Consider the following 25,587-nt stretch of genomic DNA (forward strand, 5'->3'; position numbering starts at 1 on the left):
TTAATTTATTAGCAATTAAGTGTCTTAAGATATTACATTCAGTTTGCATGTAAGTATATTAATTTAAATGGTTAGTTCTCCCAAAAATGAAAATTCTGTCATTCACCCTAATGTCGTTCTAAACCCATAAGACTTTTGTTCATCTTCAGAACACAAATGAAGATATTTCTGTCCCTCCATTGACAGCCTATGCAACTATCACTTTTCAAACAAAGCACTTGCTTCTCTTCATAAAATTGAGGTTAAACCACTTGGGTCACATGGATTACTTGTATGATGTCTTTACTACCTTTCTAGGCTTTGAAAATGGTAGTTGCATAGGCTGTCAATGGAGGGCCACAAAGCACTCAGATTTCATTAAAAAAATCTTCAATTTGTGTTCCAGAGATGAATGAAAGACTTACGGGTTTGGAATGATATGAGGGTGAATAATTAATGATTTTAATTAATGATTTTTGGGTGAACTAACCCTTTAATGCATAATCCACAATAAGTAGCTAACACTACTTAAAAGAATGTGAAAATGTACTTTATTTTCACAAGATTAACCTATACATATAACTATAAGGTTTTCAATATAATCGTTCTCACTCTCAGAATAGTTGAGTCCTCAACACATCTACACTATGAGGAATGACACTGTCAGAGTGATTCTTTTTCAGATTTTGACTGATAAAACATGGAGTTCCAATCAAAAATTCTGTCATCAGAATATCTTCTTTTGTGGAAGTCATTCAGGTTTAGAATGACATGAGGGGGAGTGAATGATGACAGCATTTCATTTTTGGGCAAACTATCCCATTAAGTGAAAAAAAAAAAGCACTGTATAAATGACATCAACCAGCTGGCAGTCCCTCATTCACACATTTCCCCTAGTGTGACTCATTTGGATGAGGCAAGTCTCTTTCTGCCGTATCTGTGGACTCACCTCTAATGTGGTTAAGACTATCTTTGTGACTGAGGAGAAGTAGGCGTCCCACAGGAACTGTGTCTGCTGCCGCAGTGCCAGGATTCTGTCAGAACCCACAGACCTGGTGATAGATGGAACCTGGAAGAGTGAGACAGAGCAAGATCTGCTTTCAGAAGTACTGTGTGTTTGTGTATTCAAGGATGTTTCAGTGGTTAGCCTAACTTTTGGGCTGTCTCTAATTCTTCACAAAAGTGCATATGAATAAGATTTGCAGCGACTGACAACTTAAATTCTACTCTCACAAACAAAACTATTGTATACCACCAGAGAGCACTTCAAATACAACACAATGTCGTTTGGGCTACTTAAATACTGCTTTATGCCATTTAAAAAAAAATAAATAAAAAAAAATATTATGATTACATAAATAGACTCTGCCTTTTACATTTTTCTTCCTTGTATATATTTAAAAAATGGTTAAGGATAGAGTTAAGAGAGGGTTAAGCTACTCAGAACAAAAAAAACAAAACAAAACAAAAAACATTATATTAATTACAATTATTTTATATTATTGACAGCCTGTATACTTTTTAACAGTATAAGGAATAAATGAACAATTCTGGATTAAATTAGTATGTTTGTTAATATGTTTGTCATTACTACTATTGCTAATACAATTTGAATGTGCTATTATTATTATTATTATTATTATTATTGCTATTATTAATATTGTTTTTGTCACCCTCCTCATCCTCCATTCTCCAGTTTTCGTGTAATATAAATATTATAATATTGTCATTAAGATTGTTATTATTATTATTATTATTATTATTATTATTATTTAACTGATATATGTTTTTTTTTTTTATTTATTTATTTTTTTTTATTATAACTCTGGTTATGTCTGTTGTACTTCCCTAAATCTCTTTTTCATATATTTCCATTCCCACACCCAGTTACACTTACAGTTATACACAGACAAACACACACACACACACACACACACACACACACACAAATCTTGCTGGCTGTTATGTAGTTTTGTTGTACATGTATTTGTATTTTGCATTTAATGTCTCAACTGTAAATATTGTAATTGTCTGCTTGCATAATTAAATAATAAAAAAAGGAATAAATGAACAAATCTCTTTTTTGTTTATTTTTTGAAGGTTTACAAATATAGCATTAATAGCAGAAAGAAAAATATCACATTAAAACAAAGTAAATATTCTCCAAATAATATTTTAATAATTTGCTTTGGTCTTATAACAGAGACCAAATAAATGATTGTTATTTAGTTATAGAAAAAGTTGTCTTTGTAATGTGGTGCTTATTATTTTGTTATACTGTATAAGCTGGACATACATTAACGTACTGTATATAGCTGCCTTCATATTTTACCCCGCAAAGGGCTCATCAAATTGAAATGCATGAAAAAGTAAAAAACAAACAAACAAACAAAAAAACTGCCCTATTACAATTTTTGTATGTTTGCAAGCCTAAAAGTCATTCATTACTATACTGTACTGTATGTCCTACCAGCAACATAAAAAAATCTGAAACTCATTGTCATGCAAAATATAAAGATATCAGTTGTCTCTGCAAATAAAGATTAATTTCTTCTTCTCTATTTTGGGGCAAATATAGTGAATTGGCTTGATTAAGAGCTCAGGGTAAAAGTGTGATATAATTTTCCTCCTAAATAACACTTAAGGCTCTTAAAATGTCTTGGGATTCATGGCTCCAATTGTTCCCCATGAGAATTTCAGCAGAATTTAATTAAAGCTCCCAGTGCAGTGAGTGGTCACTTTAGAAGTGGAACAATGCAGGTCTGCTGTTTCAGTCTGCTGTTAAGAGGAACGATGGAGGATTTTAAATGGATAGTTATATAGCAGTATGTTCTCATTATGATCACATTGTTATAAAGAAGACTATGACGATGTGTTTGTTAAATGTCTTGAGGGAATTGTGCACTGACAGTGTAATGTGTGTGTGAGTGTGTGTGTGTGTGTGTGTACCTGCAGCAATAATCTCTCATCTCCAATGATGGCGGCTTTACTCCAGTCAATGACCTCTGAGAAGGGCAGCTCCCATCCGTTACTCAGCAGCACAGGAATACAGGCCGCCTGTGGAACACACACACACACACAGACACACACACAGACACACACACGCATATCAAATCCTCACCCCTCTACACAACTGCCACCAACAACTGTACAACACTTTCACAGTGTTCATTTCAATCGATGAACTATTGTCAAAATGTACACTGACACCTTGAAACAATGTCATTTTCTCTGTGGACTTTTATCATTTGCCAATAGCTACTAGATTCGAAAATGTTCGGACATTGTTAAAGGATCATCAAAAAAAAAAAAAAAAAAAAATTATGTAATGTTTCTCTGTAACATTACATACTAATTACATATTAGGGGCACTTAACTATAATACATATAATACAACTAATAATATGTTGTATTTGTTCATTTTATCTAATGGACCTGAGCTAATATATATATATATATATATATATATATATATATATATATATATATATATATGTATATATATATATATATATATATATATATATATATATATATATATATATATATATATATATATATATATATATATATATAATGTTTATTCTGTTAGTCATGGTTTGTACCACAGCAATCATAAATTAGTTTTTAATTAGATTTTATTCTGTTATTGAAATTTAAAATGTGCCAGCTTCTAAAAGGTTCAAAAAACAAAATATATGGTCTCTTGTTGCTTTATATGTGACCCTGGACCACAGTTATAAGGGTCAATATTTATTTATACATCATAAATAAGCTGAATAAATAAGATTTCCATTGATACATGGTTTGTTAGGATAGAACAATATTTGGCTGAGATACACCTATTTGAAAAACTGGAATCTGAGGGCGCAAAACAATCCAAATATTGAGAAAATCGCCTTTAAAGTTGTCCAAATAAAGTCCTTAGCAATGCATATCCACTCAAAAAAAAAAAACATTTTAGATATATTTACAGTAGGAAAACAAAATATTTTCTATGGAACATGATCTTTACTTAATATCCTAATGATTTTTGGAAAAATCATTATAAATAAAAGAAAAATCGATAATTTTGACCCATACAATGTATTGTTGGCTATTTCTACAAATATACCTGTGAGACTTATGACTGGTTTTGTGGTCAAGGGTCACATGTCAGTCATATGATCTCTTCCTGTCAAAGTGGGTGGTTCTTTTTCAGAATAAGCTGCAAAATGAACCAGACCTGCTGATGTCGAATAGTGACAGAATCTCAAAGCAACCTGTGCTGACATCTATAAGTGACTGACGAACTGACATGATCACAAGAACCTTGTTTAAATGAATCCCAAACCAGATAGTTTTAATTCGAGGAACCAGAAACTGTAAATTGTTTGATGACTTTCAATATATCTTATCATTACTTATATGCCTGGAATAATGATTGGTGTTTCGGAGTAGTGGTGTGTTTCCTATTTCCATCTTATTCAGATTAAGTGGACAAAGTTTCTGAACACAGAACAGGTGTAGGTGTTGTGTTAATGTGGACAGTCATGTTTTCATCTGTCTGACATTAGAAAGTAGATTTTTTTTCTGAACATACAGCATGTTTTCATATTATTCTGAACTTTATTTGAAAAGATAAATTAAAATTCAAAGAAAACATGTTCCTCCAGGTGTACTTTTGTACACCTGAAAAAAAATAAAATAAAAAATCAGTCACACATGAAGGACAAGGGCATGTTTATAGTACTTTTTAGTGGGGAAAAAAATATTAATGCTCAACACTGAAAAGCCTTATCCAAATAAACTTACAAACACAAAAATCAGTTTAAAAAAAATTTAATATGCAGCAGAGGAGATGGGGAGCTTTATTTTTCTGATGTTAAACATCAGCATTATCTATGCCATATAATGATACCTCTGGAGCAATAACATGCCTTTGATCCAACTCAAAAATACTGTTTCCAAGTAACAGGAATGGCATGTGCAATATACAGAGCCCTTTAATAAATAAATAAATAAATAAATAGCCTCCATAAATAAAATGTTATTGTGTTTCAGTATTTCACACATTTATAGTAGGCTAATGTAATGGTCAGTTTCATAACACTGTTATTAAAGGCTAAACAGGCTAAACAGCTGCCTTTATGCAGCTATGAATGTTCAGTTGGATACAAGGTTATTATTATTAACAACAACACATTGATTAATCCAAGCAGTGATTTTTTTTTAACTTGTTAGTGCACAATGTCCCACTTATTACAGCGTTGCCAAGGTCATTATTCAAAAACATTTGCCTGCCGAATGCCACAACTGACCAATCAAAATCAAGGTTTTTTTAGATGAATTTATTATTTTTTTTTATGTGATGTAATACATATAAACTTTAACAAAATGTTAACTTTTGTTTTTGAAAAAAGAAAACTGATTTGAAACTTCAACATATAAAGTAATGAATAAAAATTGAAATGAATTACAAAGAATTACAGAATTACAGTTGTCATATTTTCAATAAATGCTGGCTGCCCTGATTTTCCTAAAGTCTCACTTTGGTGTATTCTTTCACAAACAAAACAAAACACAAAATACAAAACAAAATAATTGTGATTTTTAGGGGTGAGTAAAACTGAAATCGTCAACACCACAATAATAACCGACAAGCAGCATGGTGATTACAGCAAATTAAATTGCAGGTCTCTGCTATAATTATGCCCTGTTTTGATGATCGAAATCCCTCAAACAAAACACTTAAATATATTTCCATCATTATAAGCTATGAATTGTGAAAACATTGTCAGCATGTACTACAATGCAGTACTTTATGTTGTGCTGTTGAGTGTTTGACAAATAAAACTTTGAACTTAAAGTATATTTACACAACAACAATGTACTAAAAACAGAAACGTTTTTCCTTTGTGTTTTTGTGTGTACAGAGGAAACAGAGACAATAATGATATCATTTTCAAAAACTTGCACTTTGTAAACTTTTTCAAAAGTTTGTGTTTTCAGCCCCCCACGGAGCACTATCAAACTCATTCAGAATCAAATGTAAACATCCAAATAAAAACCATACTTACGTGATCTGATATGCTGCATGACGAACACTTTGTAAAGATCCATTTTGAGGGTTATATTAGCTGTGTGAACTTTGTTTTATGCAATGTATTATAGGATTGCGAGCTTGGGGGCAGGGAGCATGAGCATTTAAAGGGGACACATGCAGAAATGGCGCATTTAATTATGCCCCAAAATACTTTGCCTAGATCTGCTATGGCAGTGGTTCTCAACCACGTTCCTGTAACTATTGTACAAACGAGTGTTTTTGTATGAATTTTTACAATTTGATTTTTCGACCAACCTCAGTGGGGCGTGTGCAGATCATACATAAACTTAAGAATGAGATTGTATTGTTTGTTCTCATAGGCAGTTGGAACAATTTGTGAAAAGTGAAACTATACTGACATTAAATAAACAACTAAAAAATGGCATAGATCCTAACTAAACAAAAACTGTTTATAGATTTGTACAATTGGTCTTCAGGGAGGCAGGTAGTCTGTGGGTTTAGGTTTGAGTGAGAAGGTCTTTAAATTCAAGACTGCACCTGACCGTCCAGCATTCAAAGGTGACAGTCATATGGAAGACTTAAGGAGGTTTGTGCCAGATATCAGGAGTGAGGCAGAAACCACAGCTTTGGTAATCCCACCTGACCTTTCACACAGATGCCTTCCATCACACACACATGCCTTCTCTCCCTCCATGTTTTTTTTTTTTTTTTTTTTTTTTAAATGGAGATGGTTGACAACAGAAGGACTGCCCCACATGCACCAGCATCTAAAAGCCTTTTGATGTCTCTTTTCAAAGTGCTCCCATCAGAGAGCACAACACAGGGAGCCACTGCCTCACTCAACTGCTGGAGAGATGTGAAAAATACTGAGGAAATTCAAACACCCTGTGTTTACTTCCCATATCTGACTGACAAATATCGGTTTTGACAAGCTAAAGATGGGGCTGAAAAGCATCTTCACTAGCAGCATACAGTATAGACACTTTTTTATTGACCCACTTTCTGATTTTATGCAACTCTATACTTAATAGAGGATGGAATATTTCTCACAAAGTGACCTTCATAATTATAAAATGTTTTCATTTATATGAATATAGCATTTATCTGGTGCAGTCACTTAGCAATTTACATTAATTACATTTTACATATAATTAATAATATACAGTATATGAATCAACATAAAAAGAACCACAAAGCTTAATGGTACTACCAAGGTGTTTTTATTGGTCTATTTACACCATTTAAAAGTTAACAAAGTTGCTTTTTTATTTATATTGCTTGAAAAGTGTAAATGTGTTCTTTTTTTAATTAAATGCAATAAATCAAAACTGCAAAATAAATATATTTTTTATATATTGTTACAAAATATTTTAAAAACTGCTGTTATTTATATTTAATAATAATCAGCACAATTATTTTCAACTGTAATAATAATAAGAACATCAAATCAGCATATTATAATGATTTCTGAAGGATCATGTGACATCGAAGACTGGAGTAAATTTACATTTTAAAACATTCAAAAAGGATCTGTATGGATATCAATATCTACACCATATATCATTCAAAAATTACTGTAAAATGTATAATGTTCCAAGTTACTATTAATAATTATTAATATTAATCAATAACATTAATTGTATATGTATTATTCAAACTCTCTGTTCATTTTAGAATCCTCTATGTGTGCAATTGACAACTTTTGCATTCTAGTAAGTAAGTTATTAAGATATTCAGCTGAAGTTACATCTCATGCCTCACAGACCATAGGTGCTACTGGCTTATATGCCACTTTTTTCAAACTTTACTGTTCACAATACAGCTCATCACCTCAAACTTTTATTAAAATTGTTGCTTAATTGGTACTGGGAACATCAAAATATAATATAAAACACAAACAAATGTGGTAAGTGGCACTGAACTGTATTTTTTTTCCTAATACAAGAAAAAATAAGGGATAGAAGTGGAGTTTCAGCTGCATCTATACTTAATTCTCCTGACTAACCCCAGACTAGAGACTGAGAACACAACTAATGAATAACCACACATAGAGAGAGAGAGAGAAAGAAAGAGATAGAGAGAGAGAGAGAAAGAGAGCGAGCGAATGAGAGAGCGAGAGCGACATTTATTAATAGTTCTCTTCACCTTTCCTCTTCAATATAAGAATCTCCGGGTGTTTTTGAAAAGATGACAGAATGTCAATATCAATAACCCCTACATCAGTGTAGTGTAACCTCAGGGCTCCAAACGGCTGAGCCCTAAAAACATCCAAGCCAATCAAAAACACCTGTTATGAAAGGAAGCATGCTGTGACAGAGTTTTAGACAGGCAAACTTCCGAGTCACCAACCTGCAGGGCCTCTAGAAAACGGAAGGACCCGAGTCGCCTGCCCCGAGGAACAAGGCAAAAACTGGAGTTGTGTAGTAGCTCCTGGTAATCAAACCTGTGAACACACACATAAAAACAAAATGCCACAAAACATTAGAATCTGCTCTTTAAAAAATGTTTTCAAAGTCATATTATTTAACATTTGTTACTTCATTGTCAAAGCTGTGAATGATTCTACATGCAGGTATATATACTCACACATTTCCAAATGCACAACATACAGTAAGTGGCAAAAAGTGGGAAGAGCTAATGGTAGGATCAATCCCTAAATCACCAATCAGCAAGCATGGGCATGACCACGTCAATAAAATATTTATATAGGCCAAGATATCAAATAAATATATAATAGATACATAATAAACGTCTCGGTTACAAAGGTAACCCTCGTTCCCTGAAGGAGGGAACGGAGACGTACGTCGGATGACCGACGAATAGGAATCTCGCTAGAGAGGCCAATCTACTTCGAGTGTAACTAAACGAGCCAATGCACATTGGCATGCAATCATATGCATCAGCTGCTCGCCTCGCAGCGCGGGTATATAATGAGCAGCAGGTGCGTTGCATCTTCAGGTTTTCGCTGAGGAGCCGAACCCAGCAGGTGGCAGCATCAGCAGGACAGCGCCTGTGGCGACGGGACGTACGTCTCCGTTCCCTCCTTCAGGGAACGAGGGTTACCTTTGTAACCGAGACGTTCCCATTCAGTCGGTCACTTCGACGTACGTCGGATGACCGACGAATAGGAATCCCTACCAAAGCGCCACAGGAGGTGCCCTCTTCCAGTGCTCTGTTGTGAGCCACCTGAACCCCCTTGCCTAAGGACGGTGGGACCGGGCTCACACAGAGAGGGTCGATCACTGTTGTTCCCAAAACCCACTCAGTGAGACTATAGATACCACTGGGAGCGTAACCTTACGTCAGATAAGGAACGCTGCGGAAGCCATATCCTTCCCCGAAGGAGTTATATGGATAAGTACATATGGACTAACCTTGTAGGTTGTACAACATATGGAAGAACTGGGGTGACTCCAACTTGGTGGGTTCTCCCAGAGGGAAAGACACGGGCTTCGATTAGGAGCAACCGTGGAAAGCCGCATATGGGATCCCCGTAGGGTCACACATATGGAACCCAGCCTAAATCCGGTTCTCAAGGATTCAACGGAGTAAGGCCTGGCGACCGACGCTCCGCCACGTCGGCTGCCGAAGGGATGTCGGAGGACTCGACAGGGTCTGCCTTGTAGGGACTCTCTGGAGAAAAGAAGCGCATGTCGCGCAGCAAGCGGACACTAAGCCGGGGCCTCTCCGTGCCTCTGACCTGAGGCGAGAACACGGGAGGAGACCGGCTCCACACGAAGGCTATAGTACCTAGCGAACGTGTTAGGTGTCGCCCAGCCCGCAGCTCTACAAATGTCTGTCAGCGAGGCGCCACGAGCCAGCGCCCAGGAGGATGCTACACCTCTCGTGGAGTGAGCATGCAACCTGAGCGGGCAGGGCACGCCCTGAGCTTGATAAGCCAGGGCGATGGCATCCACTATCCAGTGGGCCATCCTCTGCTTGGAGACAGCCTTTCCCTTCTGCTGGCCTCCGTAACAGACAAAGAGCTGGTCTGAGGTCCTGAAGCTTCGAGTTCTGTCTATGTACCGTCGCAAAGCGCGGACTGGACAGAGCAAAGCCAGGGCTGGGTCTGCCTCCTCCGAGGGCAGCGCTTGCAGGCTCACCACCTGGTCCCTGAAGGGAGTGGTGGGAACCTTGGGCACGTAGCCAGGCCGGGGTCTCAGTACCACGTGGCTGTCGCCCGGCCCGAACTCCAGGCACGATTCGTCGACCGAAAATGACTGCAGGTCCCCTACCCTCTTGATGGAGGCCAATGCAACCAGCAGCAAAGTCTTCATAGACAGAATCTTTAAGTCTGCTGATTGCAAAGGCTCAAAGGGAGCAATCTGGAGTGCTCTTAGCACCAGAGCGAGGTCCCAAGAGGGTATGGAGGGAGGTCGAGGAGGATTTAACCGTCTCGCCCCCCTAAGGAACCTGATGACCAGGTCGTGCTGACCAACAGATTTGCCATCTATGTGGTCGTGGTAAGCGGAGATAGCAGCAGTCTGGACTTTGAGGGTGGAGGGGGACAGCCTACGCTCCAACCCTTGCTGCAAGAAGGAAAGCACGACAGCATCTTCGGGGGTCTTCTCGGCGAGAAGAGCACCACTCGACGAACAGGTTCCACTTCGAGGCGTAAGCACGTCTTGTAGACGGTGCACGTGCCGAAGTGATGGTGTTAAGTACCTCAGGGGGTAAGTCACCTAGAACCTCCGCGTCCCGTCCAGGGGCCAGACATGGAGTTTCCAGAGGTCTGGACGCGGGTGCCAGAGAGTGCCCCGTCTCTGAGAAAGAAGGTCCTTCCTCAGAGGGATGGGCCAGGGAGGGGCTGTCGCGAGGAGAGAGAGTTCTGGGAACCAGGTCCGGTTGGGCCAGTAGGGCGCAACTAGCAAGACCTGCTCCTCGTCCTCCCTGACTTTGCACAGTGTCTGTGCAAGTAGGCTCACTGGGGGAAACGCATATTTGCGCAGGCCCCGGGGCCAGCTGTGTGCCAGTGCGTCTGTCCCGAGTGTTCCCTCGGTCAGAGAGTAAAACAACTGGCAGTGGGAGGTCTCTAGAGAGGCATACAGGTCTACCTGAGCCTCTCCGAACTCCTTCCAGATCAGCTGAACCACCTGGGGGTGGAGTCGCCACTCTCCTGGCAGCGCAGCTCGTGACAGCTCGTCGGCCACACGGTTGAGCACACCGGGAACATGAATGGCGCGAAGCGACCTCAGATGCTTCTGACTCCAGAGGAGGAGATGGCGGGCGAGTTGCGACATGCGACGGGAGCGTAGACCACCTTGATGGTTGATGTACGCAACGGTCGCAGTGTTGTCCGTACGGACCAGTACATGCTTGCCCCGTAGCAGGCCTTTGAGGCGGCCCAGAGCAAGACGTACTGCCAGCAACTCGAGGCAGTTGATGTGCCAATGCAGATGGGGTCCCGTCCAAACCCCTGACACTGCATGCCCGTTGTACGTGGCACCCCAGCCGGTGGCCGAAGCATCTGTGAATACCACAGCATGCCGGGACACTTGTTCTAGGGGCACTCCTGCCCAAAGAAACAAAGGGTCCGACCACGGGCTGAAGGCTTGGCGGCACTCCTGAGTGATTGGCACCCGGAACGTGCCGTGTAGCCACGCCCATCTCGGGACTCGGCCGTGAAGCCAGTGCTGAAGCGGTCTCATATGAAGCAGACCGAGCGGTGTTACAGCCGCTGCGGCCGCCATATGCCCCAGGAGCCTCTGAAAAAATTTCAGTGGGACCGCTGTCCTGCCGTTGAAAGTATTCAGGCAGTTCAACACCGACCGAGCACGTTCCTCTGTGAGGCGTGCTATCTGTTCGACCGAATCCAACTCCATACCGAGAAAAGAGATCCTCTGCACTGGGGCGAGTTTGCTCTTTTCCCAGTTGACCTGAAGCCCCAACTGGCTGAGGTGACTGAGCACCAAGTCCCTGTGTTCGCACAACTGATCCCGAGACTGTGCTAGGATAAGCCAGTCGTCTAGATAGTTGAGGATGCGAACACCCTGTTCTCTCATGGGAACAAGGGCTCCCTCCACGACTTTCGTGAAGACGCGGGGAGACAGGGCGAGCCCGAAGGGTAGGACCCTGTACTGGTATGCTCGACCTTCGAACGCGAACCTCAGGAATGGCCTGTGTCGCGGAAGAATCGAAACATGAAAGTACGCGTCCTTCAGGTCGATCGCTGCAAACCAATCTCGGGGACGGATGCATTCGAAAATGCGTTTCTGCGTGAGCATTTTGAACGGTAGCTTGTGGAGGCTCCGATTCAAAAGACGCAGGTCCAAGATCGGTCGTAACCCGCCGCTTTTCTTGGGTACAATGAAGTAGGGACTGTAGAACCCTGACCTCATATCGGCTGGAGGGACCGGCTCGATCGCGTCCTTCGCCAGTAGGACTGCGATCTCCGCACGCAGGACAGGGGCATCGGCAGCTTTCACTGTAGTGAAGAGGATGCCCCTGAACTTGGGGGGGCGCCGGGCGAACTGAATCGCATAGCCGAGCCTGATGGTCCGAAGGAGCCAGCGAGACGGACTGGGGAGCGCTAGCCAGGCTCCCAGAGACCGAGCAAGCGGCACCAAGGGGACCACCGGCGTACCCGCCGCGGGGCAGCGAGGTGGAACGCAGGGACGCGGCCCGGGGGGCTCTCTGTATGAGGCGGCCCGAAGCGGGGTCACAGTGTGCTGTGCAACACTTACCTGCTTCCACAGGTGGACAGAGGGAGCAGTCGAGGTTTTGTCTGCCTGCTGCTCGCTGCTGTCCGCTGGCGACAGAAGAGGTGGATGAGAGTGGTGAGGTTCTTGCCCTCCCACTGCCCTCCGAGCCCTCTTCGGACCCGGAGATAGAGGAAACTGCTCTTTTATTGAAAATTTGGGTACCGCTGGTCGTTGGGCCAGCGGCGGAACAAAAAGGGGAAACAAAAGATTCTCCACCCGGCCCTCCTCCGGGGGAAGGAGCGGTGCGGTCACCACCTCCTGAAGAGCAGTCCCATCCATCTCCGGGTCGCCCGTCCTAGGGCCGCTTGGACTTGGCCTTGCCACCCTTCTTTTTAGGGGGTGGCGGGACGGGCTGGGCACCCCGCCCGCGACCGGCTCCACGACGCCGCTTGGATGGAGGCTGCTGCTGCGGCGTGGGAGCGGGGGCGGCCGCAGGGGGGCGCCCTCGGCGACGGGCAGACTGAGGTGCCGCCGGCGGTGGGGGTGCAGCAGCTGACCGCCTCGGCAGGATGTGACTAATGGCCTCAGACTGCTTTTGTACAGCCGAGAACTGTTGGGCAAAGTTCTCGACCGCGTCGCCGAAGAGGCCGGTCTGGGACACGGGGGAATTAAGAAACCTGACCTTGTCGGTATCCCTCATGTCCGCGAGACACAGCCAGAGATGGCGTTCCTGGACCACCATGGTGGACATCGCACGACCCACTGACCGCGCCGTAACCTTCGTCGCACGAAGCGCGAGGTCCGTCGCGGTACGAAGTTCTTGTAGAACTTGCGGATCATGACCACCCTCGTGTAGGTCCTTCAGTGCCTTGGCCTGATGGACCTGCAACAACGCCATAGCGTGTAAGGCAGAAGCGGCTTCCCCACAGGCCTGATAAGCCTTGCCGGTAAGATCCGACGAGTGCTTACAGGCCCGGGAAGGGAGAGACGGCTCCCCCCGCCAGGTGGAGTTAGGGCACAGTTGCATAGCAACGGCCCGTTCCACAGGGGGTATGCGCGCATAACCCTTCGCCGCTCCGCCATCAAGGGTGGTGAGGGAGGAGGACCCACCGACACGGTTTCGGGCAGTAAAAGGTGCCGTCCATGTGCCAGTGAGTTCTTCATGCACCTCCGGGAAGAAAGGCACTGGGGTGGGGGACTGAGAACCAGCCCTTGCCACCCCGAGAAACCAATCGTCCAACCGCGAGGGCTCGGGACACGGTGGAGGATTCCACACGAGCCCGACCCTGTTGGCGGCCCGGGAAAGCATAGCCATCATTTCCGGGTCTGAATCGGGCACAGATGTCACTCCCGAAGGAGGCAGCTGCGCCGAATCGTCATCCCCGAAAGTATCAGGCTCACCCTCCGATGCAGCGATCGACATCTGGTCGTCATGGGGAGCTCCGAAGGATACGGATGGTACACACCTCTGGGGTGGTCCACCGCGTTCCCCCGGCAGCTCTACTGGCTGCGGAGTGCACGAGGGATGAGGGTTCCTAGGGGGTTGGTTCCCCGAAGGAAGCGCGCTCACCATGATCCTCAAGTCACCAGTCCCAGCGCCCGAAGCAACCCTCTGAGGAGGATTGGAACGAGGCGCCGGGACCGGGACTCCACCCCTTTGCAGGAAGTGGAGTCTCGACCGCAACTCCGCGACGGTCATCATCCCACAATGGGTGCATGACTCGTCCACAAACGCCGCCTCAGCGTGCCTTAAGCCCAAGCACGTGATACAGCGCTGGTGACCATCCCGAGGCGCCAGGTAACGACCGCATCCAGAAACACACAAGTAGAACGACATCTTTAAAAAGACGCGAACTACTCGTGTAAGCTCTTTCAGGAACTGCTCTTTCAAGTGCCGAAGCACGCAGGGGAAAGCCGCTGCAGCACAGACAGGGAAATGTGCAGCCTGTCGTGTGCACTCTCTTTGGAGATGCCGCTCTTACCAGCCGTGAAAACAGCTTTTCAGCGCTCTTTAAAGCGCACCGTACCAGCCGTAAGAACGGCTTTCACAGCTGACACACAGCTTTCTTTGCTCAGTGGGCAAAAAAAGAAAATAAACAAAAGGAGAGAATCGGCCCCGCTGCTGTGCTGTTCCACCTGCACCAGACGAGAGAGCAGTAGAGAGAGCTGGCTCGTTCCTTTCACACTCGCTCGTAGATACTACCATGTGTAGTTCGGCTCCGAAGCGAAAAGCTGAAGATGCAACGCACCTGCTGCTCATTATATACCCGCGCTGCGAGGCGAGCAGCTGATGCATATGATTGCATGCCAATGTGCATTGGCTCGTTTAGTTACACTCGAAGTAGATTGGCCTCTCTAGCGAGATTCCTATTCGTCGGTCATCCGACGTACGTCGAAGTGACCGACTGAATGGGAACAATACATTAACAGGCCAGTTCCTCAACCAGGGGCTGGGGCCCATTAGGAGCCTCAAGATGAAAAAGATGAAAATTAAGACAAAGCTAAAGTGTGATTTCTTATATGTTATATGAATCAATACTATCTTATAACTCTTATAATTTATTAAGAGTTGTAAAATGTTTATATATATATATATATATATATATATATATATATATATATATATCCTCAGTTATGAACAACTGGATAAATCATGGGGTCTTCAGATATATGTGTATATATTATATCATTATCACAAACTGGTGTGTGTTTATAGTACAATAATTTTTAGCAGAGATATACAAAACAGGTCATTTTCTTGCTGAAATGTAAATTACTCTGTATTAACTTCTTGTTTATAGAACTGTTGTATATAAAGTAATATCAGTCAGGCTAATTAAGTAATATCACACTTTTTTATTACATCTGTGCTGTTGTTCTGACTACAGCCAGCTGTGCTGATATTCAGTACAACATCACTCTTGGTCATGTGATATGTCTTAATTAACCCAACAGTATGGTTATTACGGTTGCCAAGCAACATAGCAACTTGGTAAAATAATATCTAATGTGTGGTCACAGGTGTATAGCTGCTATTTAATATAATGCAGCTCATTCAATCGGATCTTAGAGTCCGATCTGTTTTATTATATTTGCTCTGGCATATTATATTAGGACAACACAATAAACATACTGGGAGAGAAAAATCAAGATTCAAGTGAAGGTGGAGGGATAGCAGTGAGAGATCCTGTTATTTGCTCTCTCCTTCTGTTCTCACAGTCAGCCTTAATCTGGCTAGAGCTCACTCTCCTCTATTTAATTCTCTTATAATTACTGCCTCACTCTCTTTTGCTCCCTTTCTTCCCTCTATTATCTCAAACCTGCATCACCCGTTCAGCCAATAAGTGGAAAATATGTTGTTCTTCTTCTGAACTTCATTTTCTCTTTCTCCTCACTTCTACAAAATTTAAATAATGAGGCAATACTTAATTAATCCTTCTTCCAAAACATGTTTTTGTCTTACCCTGATTCACTATGTCTATAATAAGTGTTTATATTTTAGACCTGACAGGATGGGTTTGCAGGAAATTGCATATGTCAATTGCCTGTGTGTGTCTCGTCATATCCGTAAATAGAGAAAAGTTGCTCCGGCTACTTTGACGTGTGTATGGTGTGGGACTGGCATTGGTTAGTTGTTTCAACGAGCATAAGGTTGACATGGAGCAGCTAAATCTCGATCATCTAAAATTCTAAATCCAACTGCTAATTTGTTTGTTGGTGTTTGTTGGCGTTTGTCTGTGCGGTGTGAATTGGCCTTAAAGGGTTCTTCAGGATGATACAGCTCCAAATAGAGCTGTTACTATGTGTAAATAACCTTTAAAAGGTGCTCTATGTAAGAATGACAGCTAGTGGTTGAAATGGGTACTGCATTCCATATTCAAAATATTGTAAACATTTGGGGCTTAGCCCAAATGTATGTTGTCCAATGACAATTTAATTTTCCGTTAACAGCTTTACTGTCATGAAAGGAACTTTGTAGTAGTATGCTGGATTAAAATGTACAGTGTTTCCCACAGGAATTTGCAAAACTTTGTTGGGTGCACCTCCTCTAGGGGGGTCCGGGGGCATGTTCCCCCATAAGAAAAATTTGTACATTTTAAGGTTAAATGCATCAATCTGGTGCACTTTGAGAGCTCAAAACTGAGAGCTTAAGCCCATGTACAGTGTGCAAATTGAACAAAGAAACAGCATTGACTTGTACCTGGGCATTAAAGAGGGTTCAACATCTTTTTAGTTGTGATGTAGAGTCTCAGTCTACATTACATTGACACTGGTGTTTTAGGATGCCAATTATTAGGCCTATAATAATATTATAATATGATTTATGTTATATCATAACAAAAACCCTTCAACCGGACCGAACGAGAGTCTTGAGGCCGGTTGAAGGGTGCTCTGGGGTGTGTTTCCCGAAAGCATTGTTAGCCACCTATGGTCGTAAGTCCCATTGAACTCTATTGGTAATGACGGAACTTGCGAACATAGTCCGCTTTGGGAAACGCATCCCTGAGTGAGTGACAAGACGTGGCTGTGCACAGCTGTGGTGTGCTGAACTCACTTGCGGAGAGAAGATAGAGAAAGCGCTGCAGGTATCGGTGTATACTGCAGAAAAGCAATATTGAACTGTTTAACATATTTTAATAGAGAGATTAGAAAAATGATATTTTGACAGCAGTGTTAAGAAACCTCAAACCTGAAAGATTCGGGGCTTTTGGAAAAACATTCGGGGCTCTAGCCCCCTTAGCCCACCCTAAGCTCTGCCCCTGGTGAGGAGACTTACACACTGTAAGATAATTAGTTGATTTATTGATTTATGATGAGTTGATATCGCGTTTTAATATGCTCCCATTCATAGAGATTTTTAGATGGATGCTGAGGCTTTTTAGGTCGGGTAGAGTCTGTGATCTCTGACCCAGTTTGTTCACTGGCTTCCATAGTTACAATTCGCTACATGTTTTTTCCGCCAATTGGCAACCCGGGGTGGCGAAATACTATTGGGTAAATTGACAACGTGTGGTCTTGCACAGACTAAAACAAAAACAGAAATTCCGACACGGAACGCAAATTTCAAAGTAAAATAACTGGCTGTAGCAATGGTTTTCAGAGAAATTAATATGTGTAACTGAGCATGTTTAATAAATATCTGCAAACATATTATGGTATTTTTATGCTTTAGTACAGTCAAAAACTTGCATAGAGCACCTCTAAAGAATCATCTTTTTTTAAAGTGCACAACCAAAACAATGTTCTTCTGCAAAATGCATGCAGTTTTGTTTTTTAACCGCTAGAGGTCCAAAAGTTACATATTGTACATTTAAGTTGAAGTACTAAAATAACTAAAACTAAATAAACTAAAACTAAAAATGTAATGATTTCTGGTCAGAGCAATTCTCCACAACTGCTAAGAATAAGATTCTAGATATCTGAGATTGTTTGCCCTGAGAGCTTGTGCTGAAACTGCTGCTTCTAAAAGCACTGAAGTTGTAAGAATCACTTTGGGATTCGTTTTCTCAAAGATCAAACCTCCTGACCTCTTGTTGTGTCTTGTAAGGGTCTTCAAAAGCAAGATTGGACACAACTTTTCACTAGACTGCAAATGCTACAGTAACATTCACAACCACCTCAAAAAGAGGGTTGTCAATTAATTAAACATTTCAAACAAATGAATTACATGATAATCTGATTAATTCATCTGAACACTATTTTTAAGTACTTAAAAATGCTCTCCCTGCTGTTTGGTGTCAAGACCAAGATAAGTAACAAAAAATAAAGACTTATTTTAGAGTGCAGACAGACTTAATTTCCTTATTGTTAACATTTTACAATAAGGTCCAATTAACAACTAACAGTGAAAATATACTTCTAAATTATTTATTAATCTTACATTAATTTTGGCACTGAACAGTTGTATTTTTATTAACTAACAAATGCCAACTAAATAAATAAATAAATAAACCAAATTAACAGCCCAAATAAAATCAGTATTTCTTGGACACCAACTAAATATGAAATAACAACCAAGTAGAAAAAGAAAATTGCTTTTATTCACAAAGTTTTGTTCAGTTGGTGGTTGTGATTGTCCCCTGTTGTGCTCTGTAATTAAAATGGAAAGTTTGACACAAAAAGTCAATGTGTTACAGTGCAGAACTAAAAAGAAGTCAGAATGTTCAGAACAGAGAACAAAAAGGCTTTTTTTTTTTTTACATTTAAAGCTATTTTAATACAACGTCTTAAGGCAACATCTTAATTAGAGTTGCCATATGGCTAATGTTCCTTATGAGGATACGAATAAAAAGGGTTGCCTGGGGTGGCATCTTGATGAGGGGGGCATGGGGCGCCTTCCACAAACAAACAAACAATAAATAAATAAATAAATAGTGGTGATTTGAGTGATTTTACGTAGTTTCATTTGCCACGTCAAATATATAACTAAAATCAGTCACTCAATGAAATGCTACCAAATAAACTACAATTCATTCATAATACTGTGAACATAATGTTACATTTTCTTCTGGTTAGTGTGAAGCTGTTAAGAATATATAAAACCAGTCTGAGTATAGGCGTAATTGGTGGGTGGGATGGGTGGGACATGTCCCCACCACTTTTGCCAGGGTTGATATTGTCCCCACCACTTTTTTGAAACATCTCGCGGCACTGATGTATCTAATACAAAAGAAACATCTCTAGTTGATTAGCAATTCATTCATTTGTGTTAAATAATAGGCGATCTGGTACTGGGATTTGTTTTTGAAATCATGTTAAGTGCTCGTTGCCGCTGATATCAGCAACAGTGTTTTCTTCACACTGACGAGCGCTTCAATCTATCGGAGACTTGCTATTTGTTCCGGTAAAATCACAAAACAAAATGCACATAAATATGTCCCTGCTCTTGATATACAATCACTGATGAACATCTTTGGTTTTAATGAAAAAATAAAATAAAATAAAAAATAATTCGAGGGCGGATTAGAACCCAGAACCTCTGGCATGCTGAACAAAAAGTCTACCACCAGTCCATCAGGACAATCTAATATTAAGTGTGGATCTACGTATTTATTGACTAATGTAAATACTCTCGAGACTGACAATATTTTGTATTATAGTAGATGTAAGGATGAAACTATTATATTAAACATAAGGTCTGTATCAATACATTTTGTCCATTTATTATTGTAATAATACAATTACAATACACCCCCCAATCTCCCAAAAAATCACAATTATTAAAACAAAGTTACGCCACTGAGTCTGAGCATCATAAGATGGATTATTGTTTGAAGTGCAGGAGTATAATAATCAGGTTATCTTCTTTTCTTTCTTTCTTTCTTTCTTTCTTTCTTTCTTTCTTTCTTTCTTTCTTTCTTTCTTTCTTTCTTTCTTTCTTTCTTTTGCGCACTTCTGCAATTTAGATGTAATTGTGTAATAATTTGATTATTTTTTTTTTGCATTTCTATGTATGTACAATTATTTGTTTATTTATTTTTAAGGAATTTCAGATGTTTCTTCTGGTAAGGTCAGTAACCACAAAATGCACAGTAACTCATTGATTTTCCTGAGAGATCTGTGTGTTTCATTCTGCTCAGGCACAGCAGTGGCAGCCGTGGCCTTGAGAGGCACTTCTCAATAAGGGTGGAAGAACATGATATATATTCACATTTAACACTAAGACACCATAACAAATTCAGGTACACATGACTGCTTACATAATGTGCAGCTGAATAAGCTTGATAAACTAGCTATGGATTCTTTCAGTGTGATTTCCCCATACCTGCATATTGAAGAAAAAAAAAAAAAAAAAAAAAAGATTAGTGTTTAAAAAAATAACTAGGACGACTATTGACTAAAAAACTGAATCCGATTATAACATAATATTAATTGCAAATAAAATTGCAAATAATCACTTATATCAATATTTTTTAATTGTTTAAAGTTGATGCATGATGATAAATGTCAATTATCTGTTATTTTTATAATTAATTGTAATTGAGGAGTTAAATTTACAGTAATAACAACAAATTCATAGTCTTTTCAGTTTTTATGTGTAGGTATACTCTGTCTTTTGAAGTTCTAGTGGATAATTCTATTCCACTGACTGCACCTACTCTATTTTTATTCATTCATCCTAGAAAAACAAAAATGATACATTTATAAATAATACAATATGAGCATTGCACATTTAGCTCTCTGGTAGCTCAATAACGCGTAGCATCGGGAGCAATTTACAACTATAACATGAACCGACGGAGGCCTGTAAATCTATTTCTTTTTCCCCAGCCGAGAGCATCCTGGAGAAAGAGTGGGAATAAGACAGAATGCGAATGAAAATGCAGGTCTATTTCTCATTCTCTGCTCAAAGCGCAGCATAAAGGGCACATGAAGGAAAGTAAAGGCCTGTGACAAATGCGGTGACTGCAAGGGCGGCGCTATGCATTTTTTATTAGCTGTTAATCCATTCCTTGTGTAACTCAATATAAATCAAATTACCAGCCTACCATGCTGTCAGTGACTACAGTAATTAGATGGAAAAGTGGCTCGTAGAGGTGCCGCATTCTTTTAAGGTGGAAAAAAGCAAAGAGTGACATTGTGTTCACGGCTGTGCTTTCTGCTCCTCACTGGCAGGTGAGCGCCACTTATTCAATGACCAGAGAAGAGGTTGGACATGCTTGTGGGAGCAATTACTAGGAAAAGGAAAACAGATTATTTAGCTAGTTAGGCCTATCTGTCATTCACAACATTGTCCATGAGGGAAATCAGTTTCGTACACTGATTGTTTCTTCAATTACTGGCACTATTTCGTTTTTTGTGTTATATAAAATCACAACAGTTTTTTCCTTTCTTTTTTTTTTTTTTTGCTTTTTAATTAATTTACTGTAATTTAAGATAGACTTAATAGTTTTACTTATCACTACAGTTTTAAAAAACTGTGTGAGAATGAAATTATATCAGTTACACAAATGATGACATCACTCATTTGCATCACAAATGTTGTATCACTTCTGTTTTCAATAAAGCTGTAATTTTACCAAATTATTCAAAATATCTATGTTATTTAATCATTTGAAAGTGGTTAAAAATGTCCATTAGTCTTAGCAAAACGAAAGAGTCTTTTATCTTATTCTAGCAATTTTATTCCAAAAATTTCCACCACAGAATCTTTTAAAGGATTAGTCCACTTTCAAATAAAAATTTCCTGATAATTTACTCACCCCCATGTCATCCAAGATATTCATGTCTTGCTTTCGTCAGTCGAAAAGAAATTAAGGTTTTTGATGAAAACATTCCAGGATTATTCTTCTTATAGTGGACTTCAATGGCCTCCAGACGGTTTCAGTGCAGCTTCAAAGGGCTTTAAACAATTAGCAGACGAGGAATAAGGGTCTTATCTAGCGAAACGATCGGTCATTTTCGAAAAAACAAAACAAAAAAACAACTGTATATGCTTTATAAACACAAATGATTACCTTGTACGTGCTTCCGCTTTCCTGCATATCCTACGCCTTCCCTATTCAACTTACAGAAAAAAACGAAGCTGGCGTGGCGTTCGTTCCATAAGTTGTATAGGGAAGGCGTAGGACATACAGCATAGGCTTTTTGAAGAATACGGAAAGCGGAAGCACGTACAAGGTGATCATTTGTGTTTATAAAGCATATACAGTTCCTTCAACCATTTGGAGGACACTGAAGTCCACTATAAGGAGAATAATCCTGGAATGTTTTCATCAAAAACCTTAATTTCTTTTCGACTGATGAAAGAAAGACATGAACATCTTGGATGACATGGGGGTGAGTAAGTTATCAGGAAAATTTTATTTGAAAGTGGACTAATCCTTTAAATACAATATGGCATTTGAGATGCCATCTCCTTGTATGTAGACTGAGCAGACAAACTGAACTAGTGAGAGTGTGAAAAGTGTGTTTTAAGAGCCTATATACAGTGCCTTCTAGTATTGATACATTAAAGACAAAATTGCTCTGTTTGCTGTGGTGTCAAGACATCTATAAATATGAATAAAAGATTAATATGAGGCAGAAGTACAGAATGTCACATTTTATTATTGACTGTTTCAATACAAAATGTTTTACCAACTAATAAGTACGACACTTTTAGAGTTTCATCGCTCTGCCTAATGTGAGCATAAGTATTGGGACGGTTTAACTTTAAAAGTGTAAAAGCTAATATTTAACTGTAAATCCCTTGCAAACAATCCCAGGAGCGAGTCTATGACCCATAGACATCACCAGACTCTAGCTTTCACACTTTTGAAATGATTTTTCAGGCCTTTAATACGGCCATTTTCAACAGTTGCTTATTTTGGAGTGTTTCTGCCTTTAGTCTCCTCTTCAGCTGGTAAAATGCTTGTTCAATATTTAAATCTGGATACTGACTTGGCCAATCTAAGTCTACCTCCACACGAAGCCAGATCTTTCCCTATATATCGGATTCACATTCTGAAAACGCTGGATCCGTCTGGACGAAACGTCTATTCCGATACAAATTTTTTTGCGTATACAGTGAAACTCGTCTCCGTGTGGACAGGGCCTAAGACCCACAATTTCTTTTCCATGATAATGTCCTTGATTGAGCTTGGCAGTACTAGTGTTTTGGGTCATTGTCCTGTTGCCATATGAAGCACTTCCCAGTGAGTCTGGTGGCATTTTCTTGAACACTTGTAAGCAAGATTCTGTTGTACACTTCTGAATTCATTCTTCTGCTGCCATCATTGAATAAGTCATCAATAAAGATGAGTGAGACTGTTCCAGAGGCAGACATGCATACCCATGACATGACACTACCTCCACCATGCTTTCCAGATGAGGTTGTATGCCTTGGATCAATTGCAGTTTCTTTTTTTCAACACACTTTTGCTTTCCCACTTTGATAAAGCTTGCTAGTTATCTATCTTTTTCAGGACATTCCAAATTGGACATTCCAAGTCAGTCTCCAGATTTAAATCCTATTAAACAAGCATTTCACCAGCTGAACAGCAGACTAAAGACAGAAACTCCCCAAAACAAGCAACCATTGAAAATGGCTGCTTTAAAGGCCTGGAGAAGTATTTCAAAGTGTGAAACCAAGAGTCTGGTGATGTCTATGGGTCACAGACTCGCTCCTGTGATTGCTTGCAAGGGATTTACAATTAAATATTAGCTTTTACACATTTACATTTACTTTAAGTTAAACCGCTTCTAATACTTATGCTCACATTAGGCAGAGGGATACAACTCTAAAAGTGCTGTTCTTCTTAGTTGGTAAAACATTTTCTGTTGAAACAGCCAATAATAAAATGTGATATTCTGTACTTCTGCCTCATATTAATCTTTTAATCATATTTATAGATGTCTTGACACCACAGCTGACAGAGCAATTTTGTCTATATGGAGGACACTGTACATGCATGTGCTTACAGATGAAGTTAGCGTTCTTTATATGCAACCCAGGCTCATTGAGGGGAAAACATAATCTGCACAATAATATTATGTACCTTTTTGCATGTTTCATGACACCTTTCAAAGTGAAATATCTAGTGAGTGGTACTAAAAGTGCGTTTAGTTTTATCTGAAACAGATGAACGTGAATCTGGCAAAATCTTATTACATTGATTGTTGATTGCAGCAGATTGGAAATTAAATGTCCAGTGAGTGATGCTATAAGGTTAATGATTTATTAAACCCTACACTAAACCTAAACAATAATGTAAACATGACATAAAAACACATTTGCTGTTCCAGGTGAGCTAACAAGCAAGTTTACTATGTTAGAAAATCCATACATATGGAGCTGGTTATGTGATGCAAACGTCAAAAGGTATTAGTTTACAAATCATGTTCTATGGTAAAAGTGTTTTGGCACTGCAGTGGCTAGTTATTACAAAACCAAAAGATTTACATGAAAGTGATAGCTTTATCACATCCTGCATGGACCAGGTGTTAGTCATGGTAGACCATTTTGCAGTGGAAATGAGTAGGTGATAAATGGATCAATGTAATTTGGGATCAGACTGCTAATAGGTTCACATCATTGTCCTTTCAAATTCTAACTCACAGCGTACCTCTTAAATGTGATACTATTATTGTTAATGAGACAGCAGTTGGTACACCCCCACAGAGAATGATTTTAGCAGAAAAGGACAGAGTGATGATTACACTATTCATTTAAAACACTGCACTTATCCGGCCTGCCTAAAACTTTTTGCCATCCACTATCTAGTATTCTTAGAAATTAAAGTGGCATTGATATTGTGAGAGGAAAATATAGTTTAGTTCAAGCTACTGGCACATTTACTCAAGTATTCACTGTAATGGAAATTTATTTTACAGTATATTTGTACATATGGTGGGAAGTCTCACAACTGTCCCGACCCAGATTCCACTCCAAGATAGGTGGTTGATCATGCTCCATCCCCAAAATGGCTTATTTATTATATATAAAAAGAAGAAAGTCAACAGTTATGTTGTTTCTGCACCATTTGGGCCGATCACATCCTGATCAAATGGTCATCAATTGTAGAATGGGAGCAGGTGAGGGACCCTGAGAACCATCTCAGAAAATGGGGTGTCTCAACTTTATTAACATATAGATCACAGCTGTTAAAACAGTTTAGGATGTTCGCTGTTCATTCGACCTTCATTCTGAACCCAAGGTGCTTTGTGTACTTTGTCACTGCTACGCAGCAATAAACTTCTTCAAGAAGATCAACGTCCTCATAATTTTTTCTTACACAACTTTTATTGTATATCATGCCAACTGATTCATACAAGTCAAGTGCACATTTGCACAATGTAAAGAATAACGCCTGTTTCACACATACTGCGATGAAGGAGCAGTACCCGCTATAGAGTGGTGCAGGTATGATGTCAATTTGTAGGCCAACATGAAGTTAGCATCACACTGGTTCCCTCGACAAAAACCCAATAGGATTTTCC

The 25,587-nt window shown here is 40.3% G+C and overlaps 1 protein-coding gene across 1 annotated transcript in view; it reads right to left on the reverse strand.

Annotated features, from left to right (window-relative positions):
* LOC125278978 (exostosin-1) overlaps nt 1-25,587 on the reverse strand; it is a 415,240-nt gene that overhangs the window by 85,242 nt on the left and 304,411 nt on the right. Inside the window, 3 exon segments of the mRNA XM_048208426.1 lie at nt 929-1,048; nt 2,929-3,036; nt 8,375-8,468. Of these exon segments, the coding sequence (XP_048064383.1) occupies nt 929-1,048; nt 2,929-3,036; nt 8,375-8,468 (322 nt within the window).

The sequence above is a fragment of the Megalobrama amblycephala genome, linkage group LG11 (genome assembly GCF_018812025.1).
Source record: "Megalobrama amblycephala isolate DHTTF-2021 linkage group LG11, ASM1881202v1, whole genome shotgun sequence".
Lineage (NCBI taxonomy): Eukaryota > Metazoa > Chordata > Actinopteri > Cypriniformes > Xenocyprididae > Megalobrama > Megalobrama amblycephala.